The sequence below is a fragment of the Acinonyx jubatus genome, chromosome X, assembly GCF_027475565.1.
Source record: "Acinonyx jubatus isolate Ajub_Pintada_27869175 chromosome X, VMU_Ajub_asm_v1.0, whole genome shotgun sequence".
Taxonomy (NCBI): domain Eukaryota; kingdom Metazoa; phylum Chordata; class Mammalia; order Carnivora; family Felidae; genus Acinonyx; species Acinonyx jubatus.
In genome coordinates this window covers 7,998,473-8,010,625 of record NC_069389.1, presented here as the reverse complement: position 1 = coordinate 8,010,625, position 12,153 = coordinate 7,998,473, and the positions used below count along the sequence as shown (strand labels likewise).

Here is a 12,153-nt window from a genome sequence, read left to right as displayed (position 1 = left end):
GCTCAGGAAGTATTTGAGAAATTGAAGGGAATGGATTTAAAATTCAATCATAGTATCTCATCATGTTTCAGATACCGTTTCCATATCGTAAAGAATTGTTTCGTATGGCTCAAAGAATAATCAAAAGCAAGGATGGAAAAGGAAAGGATGACGAGCCTAATAGTTTTCATCTAATTCCATCGTTTATCCAGTTATTGAATCTGTAAGAGCTGTTTTCAGAGAGCTATTGGCAGAGATTTGGAAGAGTTCCCAAGGCTTCAAGTTTATGGTTTAAAGATATTTGATTCCCACCAAAAACCATAAAACACCTAGGAAGAAATCTAACCAAAGAGGTAAAGACATTTGATTCCCTTCTTACTTGTTCACTATAAAACAGTATCTGCAAAAAGAAAGTAAATAATAACGGACTCTTACACAGGTCAAAAATCATACCGTGCGTCGATACCCTTGTCTGACTCTACCTTTTCAACTCAAACTCCAGGCTCTCGCTTTAAATCGACTAATGACGAAACTTCTGTAATTTGGAGTTTAATTTCCTTAACAATCCAGGGTATTTCTTTGGGATAAGCGACTTCTGTCTTTTTGTTGTCCTGCCTGCTTTCTTTCCCTTATGCTCCAAGGAAAGAAATATGGCTCAAGGAAAAGACTTGCCAAAAGCCATTTTTCTTGCTCTGATATTTGGAAACTTCTGTCTCTGCGAATATAATGCCTACCTAGGCTAAGTTAAAAACATTGTTTTTGATTTAAGGGATGTGTGATAAGAAATGCAAGTTCAGATGCCGGGCTGCCCCTTTGGAACATGAGCTTATAGCTTTTTTTTTCTTTACTCATAACATTTGAATATGGAAAAAATGACAGCAAGTAAAAGATCCTTCTGGGGCATCATTTGATCATGAACAGTTATTACGTTGCCAAAATAATTAACATAAAATGGAAAAGGTCTCTTAGCATTTACCTGGAAGCATGGTGACCCCCAAGAGCTGCCTCCCTTTACAACAGTGAGATTCACAGAATGTTCTCATTTTCTGACCGCAGCTTTGATCATTTCACCACCACTTCCGCATGTAAACTGTGAGGACTGGTACATTTCACAAGTACTTTGGGGAGCCTTGGCCCCAAGGAGAGGCATCTGTATTGCTTAAGAATGCCATAAATATTTTCTTCCCTGAGAAATAGACACTTTGGAAGAAGATCTTAAGAAAATCTAATGCACAAGGTGCCTGAAGGATAAAGAAACAATGTTTAATTCATCGAGGTTTATACCAAGCAAGATGACTCAATCACCCTGTTTCTGCCTGCCTCCTATTTCCATCAAGGTCAGTGGAAGAACCTATAGGTTTGATTAAATTACTGAGAGGCTATAGAATGGAAGGTTTCTTGAAAATAACACGAAAAAATATATATGTAGTGAGATCCAAAGCTGACTGAAGAGTGGGACCGGTTTGGGCTTGAGTGCGTTGTTTTCCGCTTTTTCTATGTAGACTGTTTTCTTCCAGATTCTTATTTGTCACTCTCTTAAGCCCTAGTTCCCACCTAAGATACTGTCATTTCACTCCTGAATTAGCAATTTCCCCATCCTTTCTCACCAACAGAATTTTTGCTTGGTAACGGGTTGGATTACTAGGAATAAAACATTGGCAGGTGTATGATGAGAAAGGATCTCCTAGACTAAAGTCACCATGTGATCTATTGGGAGGAAACCCCCACCACAATTCAAAGGCCCCTGCGAAGCGTCGCTTCGTCCTTTAAGACTGAACGCAAGCAAACATTAGCCTTCCGTAGCGCTGGAGACTGCCTTCTCGCTTCGGACCTCTCGCCTGCTAAATGCCCCCACCGCGGCTTTTCTTCATTTTCCTTTCATGAAGTTACCATGTGTCTGTCTTTGGCACTGAACTCTGAGTTTCTCAAAGGCAGAGATGGCGTTCATTCACCTGGGGTCATAGTGCCTAGCTCGGTCTCGCCTACAACGTGTGCTTCGTCAGCGTTGGATGGAGGGGTGGACAGAGCAGGGACGGGTCAGAGTATGGGGGATGAGACCACTTTCTGGGGGGAAGATGCCGTTTAAACAGATAACCGTTAGAGTGTAAATAAAGTCTGAAGCCAAGGAGATTCGTCACGTTCTGTGGTGCAACATCCCTGGACAGAGAGCACTTGTTTGCGAACAGAGGCCAGATTGCTGCTTTGGCTCTTTTCCTAATCCTCTGGGGCTAAGCCTAGTTCAGCTCTCAGACTGGATGGAGCATTGCACTGGTCCCATTGGGTCCCCTATCCTGGACTTGCTGCCACGTTTCCTGCCGAGAGGCAGAGGTAGCCGCTTTCCTGCTAACTACTCCCCCACCCCCTTTTGCCAGGGCTGCCCTCCCTTCCATTTCTCAGGATGGACTTTGAATGGCAACTCAAAGTAGCAGGGGCTATTTTGAATCCATTCTAATGAGCATCGTTACTGAGCAATGGCAGGGACTGTCTCCAATGCCCAGCTGACTTTTCCCGGGGTGTGATTTTGGGGTTCTGGTGGCCCAGCTCTCATCAGTTCCACTGTGTTTTCTGCGTTCACTTACCAAAGTAACTTATACCGCTGACATTAACTATTGGAAAGTACTAGACACAGAGTGTGGGCTTGATGAATGGCCCTCAAGTGCCAGGGGCTGTTAATATTTTTTTTTAAAAAATTTTAATGTTTATTTTTGAGGCAGAGAGAGACAGAGTATGAGCGGGGGAGGGACAGAGAGAGAGGATCCCAAGCAGGCTCCAGGCTCTGAGCTGTCAGCACAGAGCCCGATGCGGGGCTCAAACCCACGAACTGCGAGATCGTGACCTGAGCTGAAGTCGGACGCTTAGCCGACTGAACCACCCGGGCGCCCCTGGGGCTGTTAATAATATTACAACTTCTTTGACAGACCTCCTGTCCCAAACTGGAAATAAAGTGTCTGGTTTAGTCTTTCTCTTGCCTTAGTGTTGGGAGGTCTGTGGCTTGAGAGCCCTCAGAAGGGGAAGGATGAGACCAAAGGATGAATTTGAGTTTTAGTGAAGGATATAGTTTTAGCAAACATTTTTATAAGACATGCACAGATTGTATAGCTCGCCTTCTCCACATTCATACATATAATTTAAAAACCATATTTTGGTTTATCAGAACAGGCATGGGAACTTAAAAAGCAAACAGATTGATACACTGATCAGTGTTCTTGGATGCAAACGTCAAGCACCGAGTCTGGATAACTTACGCCGAAGAGGGATTTAGGGAACCTAAGAAATAGGCAGTATCATAAGACAATCTAATCAGCCACCCATGAAAACGTCACTGGGGCCATAAAAATAAATCTGGTCAGGTCTCTCATCTGTCCACTCCCTTTCCAGAAAACATGGTACGCCAGAAAGGCAGATATAACTGATGCTTTATAGTGACCTAACACACACGTTTTCCTTCAGATCAGGGACGTGTGAATAGGAAGATTATCTCTGGCTCTTTAGTCACCTGTTGCCATAGAGTTGCGCTCCCAAGTCTGTATGTTTCAAAGCGCTTCGGTGAGCCGTGTAAGCCTCCACCTTCTCACATGCTTGACAAATGAGGTTTCAACCTTTTGCCTGAATACGTCCAGGACGCGGGAGAAAGGGCTTTTTAAAAAACAACATGCTTGACAAGGTGTCTGGCTTCGGCTCAGGTCATGATCTCGCGGTTCGTGGGTTCGAGCCCTGCGTCGGGCTCTGTGCCGACAGCTCAGAGCCTGGAGCCTGCTTGGGATTCTGTGCTTCCCTCTCTCTCTCTCTCTGCCCCTCCCCTGCACATACCCTATCTGTCTCTGTCCCTGTCTCTTCTCTCTCTCTTTCTCAAAAATAAGTAAATATTTTTAAAATTTTTTTTAAAAATGAACATTAAAAAATTTTAAAAGCAACAACTTTGTTTTAGAATAATTTTAGATTTATAGAAAAGTTATAAAGATAACACAGAGTTCCCTTATGCCCCTCAGCCAATCTCCCCTAATGATAACATCTTATGTAACCTTGGCATGCTTATCACAACGAGGAAACCAACATTGGTCCATTGCTATCAGCCAAACTACAGACTTTGTTCAGATTTCACCAGTTTCCCCACTAATATCCTTTTTCCGACCCAAGATCCCATCTAGGATACCGCATGCATTTAGCTGGGCATCTTTTTTTTTTCTTTTCTCCCTTTTTTTTAAAACTAACAAATATTTCCTATCTCACAGGGTTTCTGGAAATATCCCAGTGTGGTTGTTCTGGTTCAGGTTCTGGTTCATGAGGTTTGCCCCCAAGCTCCCCTGGGAGTGCAACCATCTGAAGGCTTGACTGGGGCAGGAGGATCAGGGTCTGGGCCCACTCACGTGGCTGCTGGCTGGAGACACCAGTTCCCTACCACGTGGCCCTCTGCATAGGGTTACTCGTCATGTGGCTTCCCCCAGAGTGAGGGATGCAAGACGGAGGGAGCAAACGGGATGGAGGGCCACAGTGAAAGGTGCCTTTTTTTTTTTTTTTTTTTTGAGGGAGCTCATTTCACTGCTGAACAGCTCCATTTGCTGAGAAACCTGACTTTGTACAATTTCTTTCTGAATCCTTGCTCTGGCCAGGGGTGGACTAGCCAGGAGGTCTCTTCATCCATCCACCATCTATTCATACAGCTGTTCACCGTTGAACGTCCTTCTACATCTGATCTAAATGAGGACAAGACACTTCGTACAAAGACATAGAAACCTGCTTTATTCCCCTACATGTAGTCAGGAATCTGGTAGAAACATAGCTATAGGCAGACTCACATTCTTTAGAAACTGAAAGAAATTGTTATTCAGCCTGATATGTAAAAGCTCAACGATTTATAAACATTTTTATATTCTTCTGTCTAAAACAGAAGCTGACACCGGGTGTAACCTGGGCATTGTGACAAGTGGGAAAATGTGAATGTGTCACATGGTCCAAGCACACAGCTGCTCTCTAGGTAGAGTTACACACAGACCAGTGCTTCTTAACCGGAGTGATTCTGCCCCTCTGGGACATTTGGCGATGTCCAGAGACATTATTGGTCGTCACAACAGGGAATGGGTGGGTGTTCTGGCATCTAGTAAACCGAGGCCAGGGATGCTGCTAGATATCCTACTGTGCACAGGGCAGTTCCTCACAGCCAAGAGCTCTCTGGCCCCAAATGTCACTAGAGCCAAGGCTACACAGGTACCCCCAGCTAAGCATTTTTTTAATCATAGGTCACTATTCACAAAGATCACATATTTTTTTTTCCTATCAGGAGGCTTCAAGATATTGTTTGGAATTTTGGAGTTTGAAGTACATGTTATCCTTGTGGGACTCTGTAAACTCTCACGCTGGTGCGAATAGCAATTAGCAGAACGACACGGAAAGCGTTCGATGTTCGGGAGTAAAGCCTAAGATTGCATACGTGCTGACCCGGCAATGCAGCTTGTACATATCTACCCTAGAACAGTGGTGCTTAGATTTCAGTGAGAACCAGAATAACCCCCCTGGAGTGTATGTTAAAGCACACACTGCTGGGTCCCACCCCAGAGTTCCTGAGTCACTAGTTTTGGGGATGGGACCATAAACTTTGCAGCTCTAACAAGTTCCAATTTCCCGGGGCGGTACTGATGCCAGTGGTCCTAGAACCACACTCAAAGGACCATAGAGTGATTCTTGGACATGTACATAGGAAGACATGCACAAAATTTTTCAAAAACACTGTTCCCGACAGTCCCAGGCTAGAAACAACTCAAATCTCCATCAATAGTTCAATGGGGGAAATTAACCATGGTATATTCATACCAGAAGACAGTGTACAGAATCAAAATGAGTGACCTACAGCCACCTGCCTCAACAGGATGAATTTCAGAAATGTCAATGAATGAAATAAATGAGGCAAGAAAGAATACTTAGAGCGTGATTCCATCTGTGTGAAGTCGAAAGCAGGAAAAAGGAACTATATTCTTTATAAATGGATACATAGACAGTAAAACTGTAAAGAAAAGCAGATGATTATTAGATTATTATTATTATTATTAGATATAGATTATTAGATGATTGATCAGAGCAATGATTACCCTGGGTGAGGGGGAGGTAGGCACACAGGAGACTTGGGTACAGGGAATAGTCTACCTCTGAACTTGACTGTTGGTCGTGTGGGAGTTGGCCTCCTCAATATTATTTAAACTGTGTATTTATATTTATACACATCTTTACATATTTTACATCTTCCAATTAAAAAGAAGTTTAAGGAATTCCTTCTATCTTAAAAGAAAATGTCCCCTTTCCTATATGTATTGTGGTTCTTTGACAACTCGCTTGAATTTTAGCATCTGCCCGCTGGTTATAAAAACCAAGTCTCTTAAGCTTTACTATTTGGTTTAGTTATTCTTCTGGGTCAACTAATAAAATATGAAGGAATGATAGAATTTTTTAAGGACATATACTCTTGTTACAGTCAAATACATGTGGTGATGTGAACTAGTGAATAAAGTGTTACAAAGTAAAAGCCTGTTTGGAGAATGGATTTGAATCTTGGGTTGTTAGTATGTTTATTGTGGTACATGTATAATAAGTTATGGGAGGCCATATCGTTAATCATCTTTTAGACACTGGAGATAAGAACATACCTGTAATGAAAGAGACTGATGGCTCTCTACCGCATTACAACTGACTTACTTAAATTTCCCCTATACAAATCTCACGACCGCAAAGGTAAAGACTCTTTGGAACGATTTCTATCTTGTGGGAGGAGACTCATTTTTGAAATATTTCTTTGCTTTTTGAAAGAGGACGGATCGGATGTGTCTGTCGACTACTGTGTGATGTCTTTTGCCTCCAAAAATTCAGAGAGAAGGAGTTGGGAACATCTGTAGCCCCGAGAGGATCCCAGGAACGCTCGTTTCTGTTTAAGAATGTGCATGCTGTCTTTTCCTGATATCAGAGTCTTGCTTTTAAATTTTATTGGAGAGTGTCTGAGTCTCTCTCTGCACTACGCTTTTTAGTGTGTCCTGTAAGAAAACAATTCGTAATCCCCCTTTTAAACATAAGTTTCTTCACGGCACGGGCTACACTTCCCTTATTTGATGGCAGTGCGGATTTCTAATTTGCACCTCCCACGTGTTAAATTGATGGTTGCGTAATCCCGAAATGCATTCTTGCCATGACATCCCAGGAATCCGACTGCAGCTGCCTACTGATATGAGTGGTATCTTTATTATTTGGTGAGCGAGCCAGATGTGCAAGTACATTTGTTGTGAGGACAAGATGCTAAAGGGATATTATGCCTTACTGATTATAGTGAAAAATTAGAAATGATCCAGGTGTCCCTGGGTGGGGGAATGGTTAATTAAATTATGGCACAGCTACGCTATGGAATACGATGCAAGCACCAAAAAGAAAGTAGAGCTGAATTTATGCACATGTGTCGGGGTCCCCCTGAAGCCCTTTAGATGCGTCGTTTCATTTAGTTCACATGGCAACCCCATGAAATGCCCATTTTACAGAGGAGGACAGTGAGACTTGTCCACAGTCACACAGTTAGTAGATGGTGCAGCAATAGCTTGTCTGAGTTCTCTGGACCTCTAGATTCACTTCCTTATCCAGTTACACTCTACCAGCTTATAAATGTCAGAATAATATGTACTGTTGACTTTCCTCTCCTGGACATTTGATTCCAGATGACATTGGTTTGCGTAAACGTGAAGAATAGGAAGAGACTCATGTAATAGTAATAGCAAACATATCTAAGTGTCACCACTAAGTTAATTCTGAAGGAGGTAAGTTTCCTGTACTTTCCATGATTGAAACAAAATTTAGGAGCGTACATCAAGATTCTGGCTATGCGTACTGCCCGTGTCAGGGATTTTCATGTGTTTTCAGAGCCATTACTCTGTTTAAAATGCCAAATTATAAGTGAAGTAAGCAAGAAGTCATGCTTTTGCTCAAATGTAGTCACTGATAGTGTAAGATGTCACACGTATAGCTTGTGTTTACAATTTGTCATTCTTTTAATATTTGCAGATGGGCAGAAGAGAAAGAAATCTTTGAGAAAGAAACTGGATTCACTAGGAAAGGAGAAAAACAAAGACCGAGGTAAAGGACAGAAGGGACCACAGCGGATGCATCCTCCGTGGAGCATAATGGTTGAATTTGGTGGGGTTTTTGAATTGCATAGATTTATGCAGTTCAACTCTATTATGTAAACTGGCTTTCTACAACAGAATGTCATTAAAGCCTGTTTTGGTCTACTCTTTTGTGTTTGAGTGGCCCTGTACTGAGTTGATGAATTCAACTGGTTTGAGCAAAGTGTGACCTCAGCCAAGTTTATGGTTCCAATTATGATGCTGGCCAATCAGCAATGCATAAGAGGAACCTGGGTTGAGTAGCCATGTACAGCATCTCTAACGCTAACCAGCTGTCTGGCAAGGCCAGATAGTTAGGCAGGGCTAGTTGAATGAGAAAAAGTTTGGATTTGCCTACCATGACTACTGGAAAGAAACAGTCTCATCCTCATGAGCTACTGGAGATGGGCCATTCTCCGCATTTCTGTGTTAGATCACAGCAGGCTTATGTTTTGCCCTATATGTTTTGGGGATTGTCGACTGTCTTCATACTGTTCTGTGTCCCTTCTGTGTCCATTTAGGGAGCTGACACATTAGCCACTCTTTGAGAGGTATTTGTGGTCATTTTTAACTAATATTCACTGAGCCTGACTAATGGGCACCTGGGCCCCATTAGCACAGTACAACTTTCTGTGGCTTGTTTGTATGGGCCCATATGAAATGACCGCGGAACAGTGCCGTCGTATGAATGTATTTCCATTTTATGTGACACAATGAATGAGTGTTGAGTGAGGAGACCCATATGTCTCACCTAGGAGTTCTTTTCTATAATGATTGAATTTCTGCTTGAAAAGATCCCAGCCTCTACACCCATGTCTTGAACTGTGCCTAAAGTGTCACGACATTTGGTTCTTTGGACTCAAAGGAGATTTGAAAAGTCCTAAAGAATGGAGAATCAATGTTTTACTTCCCTTAGAGCAGGATTTCTCAACCTGGGTCTACTGACGTTTTAGGCTGGATCATTCTTTGTTATGGAGGCTGTCCTGTCCATTGCGTGAGACGCTCAGCGGCATCTCTGGCCCCTACCACTAGATGCCAGTAGCACCGCCCCCCACCAGGATGTCTCCAGACATTTCAAATGTTTACCTCACGCTGGAGAAAAGGAGATGAAAATATGAGTGATTCCCTACCTCTGGCTGCACAGTAGAATAAAACTGTGTGCACCCTTTAAAATGCCCAGTGCCCAGACCCCCACCCCAGAAAGTATAATTCCACCGGTCTGTAAGGGCAACTGGACAGGAGGGCTTCTGTAAACTATGAATGTGCGGCTTCTAACATGCAAATTCCGGTCCATATTGACTAGCGTACTCACCAGGGCACATCGTGTCACAGCAGAATCTGCTGCTGGTATAATCAGGGCAAAGGGCCTTAATTCTTGCCCAGCTACCTATCGCAGTCTGATAAGTTGTGTTCTTTTTAATCGGTTCATATGTTCTTACCCTTATTTTTCAATGGCTATTAGTAACCAGGATAGCTTTTTTAAACTAGAGGTTTTGCTCCTTCTGTTCTTGCCACTGACGACCTTTGCCTCACTAGATTAGAGTAATTCTCAGTGTTTATAAAGTGAATTAATGGGACCACACAGACTTGCATTAGGAGTGTGTACCTTTAAAGTTGGTTTATTCTAGGATGATGATCTGAATACTAGGATTTGAATACTCAGAATGCAGACTTTCAAGTGATTCTTCACAAGTGCCCATTCAGGCTAGACTGAGCAGAATGAGCATTTTCTGCGGGAGACGACTGAGTTCCCTCAACAGAGGGAGATGTGTGTGTGCTTCCTTATATTCCAGAACAACAGGAAGCAAGGATGTGAATGAGCAGAAAAGGAAGGGCCAGGGGAAGTAATTGACCAATATGTACTGAGCCATTATACATTTTGCAGACCAAATCGTACTTAGGAATTACATAGGCCCAGTGAAAATTTGGCGGAGTTCTATAAGGTTGCCCAGGGAGCCGGCTGGGAAAAGGAAGGCAAGTCCTGGTGCTCCAAAGACACATCAGGGCGCCTAGGTGGCTCAGTCGGTGAAGCGTCAGACTCTTGGTTTCAGCTCAGGTCATGATCTCACGGTTTCGTGGGTTCGAGCCCCACGTCGGGCTCTGCGCTGGCAGCTAGCCTGCTTGGGATTCTCTCTCTCCCTCTCTCTCTCTCTCTCTGCCCTTCCCCCACTTGTGCTGTCTCTGTCTCTCTCAAAATAAATGAATAAAAAAAAAATATTAAAAAAAAAAAAGACACATAGCCCATCCAACCAAAGGGAGAAATATTAGGCTTCATGGCAAAAGAGGGGTTTTTTTTTTCTCTTTTAAAGTAGCTCTTAATTAAATGTCATGTTTTCTGAACAACCTGGGGACCAGAGCGTGAGGGGATAGCATGTAGGTCTTACATGGTTGTAATGGTTCACATGATTTTCTTCCACTTGAATATTAACATTGGGGTTCCTAACAGCTGCACATGTGGAAAATGATAATCATTTGAATCCAAGAGTAAAAGAAGGAAAACAGGAAACTCTAAGTGACCTCTTGGGTTAGGTCATCTAAAAATAAATAGGGGCAGCTTTTTAGAATCGAATTGCTCTCCCAATAAAGAGTGATTCATTAAGTGTTGGATGTGCTGCTAGATTAATTGATTCAATCAGAATGAATTACGTCCTGCATTTTATTTAATTGCCTGGACATGAAACACAGCAGATCGTGTGACACTGCTGTGTCCCTCCTGCCCATATGACTTTTGAATTCCATATGGAAACTAATTCAAGATTGATGCTGGGTCGGAAAACATATTTTCATACAGAATGCTTCCCAGTCCTTAATTTCTCTTAGTTAAATTACTTGGCAACCCAAAAGCATTTTTTAAACTTTCAGAACTTCAGAAAGTTTCTTTCTTGTGTCAAGAAAGAAATCATTTGGGGGAAAAGGATTTTAAAATAGCTACTTCGTTCCAGTTAATGTGGTTCCTAATCAGAGCACAGGGGGAGTAGGTTTTTTGGTGGCCTAAGTCTGGGAGGCAGGTCCCCTCTCCACAGGATATTTTCAGATTATGCCGTATATTTATGGATATAAAATCTGGCGATAATTTAGGCGTGGCACCTTTCTTTGTGCCGAACTGGTATCACGCCAAGTAGAAAAATCAAGTATCGGTTATCACCATGTGGAACTTCGCGAAGAGAACGCACGAAACGCTGTCTTTGAGTGCTGTTGCCAGAACTGAGAGAACCAGAGGTCGGGGCGGGGGCAGTGGCGGTGGTCGCAGGGCAGAGTAAGAAGGGGCCACCTTGCACGGGACCGTGTGGGCCCCAGCACAATGTTTGGTCTGCATGCCGAGAACATTGAGGCGCCATCAAAGCGTATGAAGGAGAAGGGGCATCTTAATGGTGTGCTTAAACAGATTGCCACACTGCAGTGTAACACGTGAACTTGGGATGGGAGTAGGACACGAGTGGAGGGAGGAAGCCTGAATCTAGAGGCGGAATCACTTCTGGTGAGGACACGGTCCAGGGTGGGACCGAGCGAGTGGGTGGAAAAGGTGGCAGGAAGGAAAAAGTAAGAGGAGAGAAGAAGGTCAGGAGATGTGAGGGTAGATCAGGGGTCTGACCACGAGTCAAAGTCAGTGACAATAGAAGAGAGCCATGAGCAGGAGGCAAGCGGAACCTCGCACACGCACGTTTCTGCCACATGGCGGGAAGGCACAGGTTCGGAAGTGGCAGTAGGGAGCCAAGGTTCACCGGGCGGGAAAGTTCACAGTTGCTACTAACGAGCCCAGCAGGGAAGGCAGTGTTCCTAGCAAACACATACTGTAGGTTAGAACATGACACACACTGTCCCTGGCCCCAGAACAGTGAGTCTTGGGAAATGTCCATCTGGTTTTAAAAACCTATTATCAGCTGTATTAGCCACTATCAACACTGAGTCTCTAGGGTCTCCCCCCCCGCAAGAGAAGCATTTTGAATCCACAGACGAGCATGTGCACCCAACATTTTATTTGCACCCGACGAAGGTTTTGCTCAATAGATTTGTGATGAGTCCTCAATTTGACAATAGCCACATT

The 12,153-nt window shown here is 43.4% G+C and overlaps 1 protein-coding gene across 5 annotated transcripts in view; it reads left to right on the top strand.

Annotated features, from left to right (window-relative positions):
- Nucleotides 1-12,153, top strand: part of ARHGAP6 (Rho GTPase activating protein 6) — a 448,084-nt gene that overhangs the window by 384,597 nt on the left and 51,334 nt on the right. For all 5 annotated transcript variants that reach the window (XM_027054478.2, XM_027054479.2, XM_053202059.1 and 2 more), the window contains exon 3: nt 8,008-8,079. In XM_027054478.2, coding sequence (XP_026910279.1) covers nt 8,008-8,079 — 72 coding nt within the window. The remainder of the gene's footprint in view (nt 1-8,007; nt 8,080-12,153) is intronic.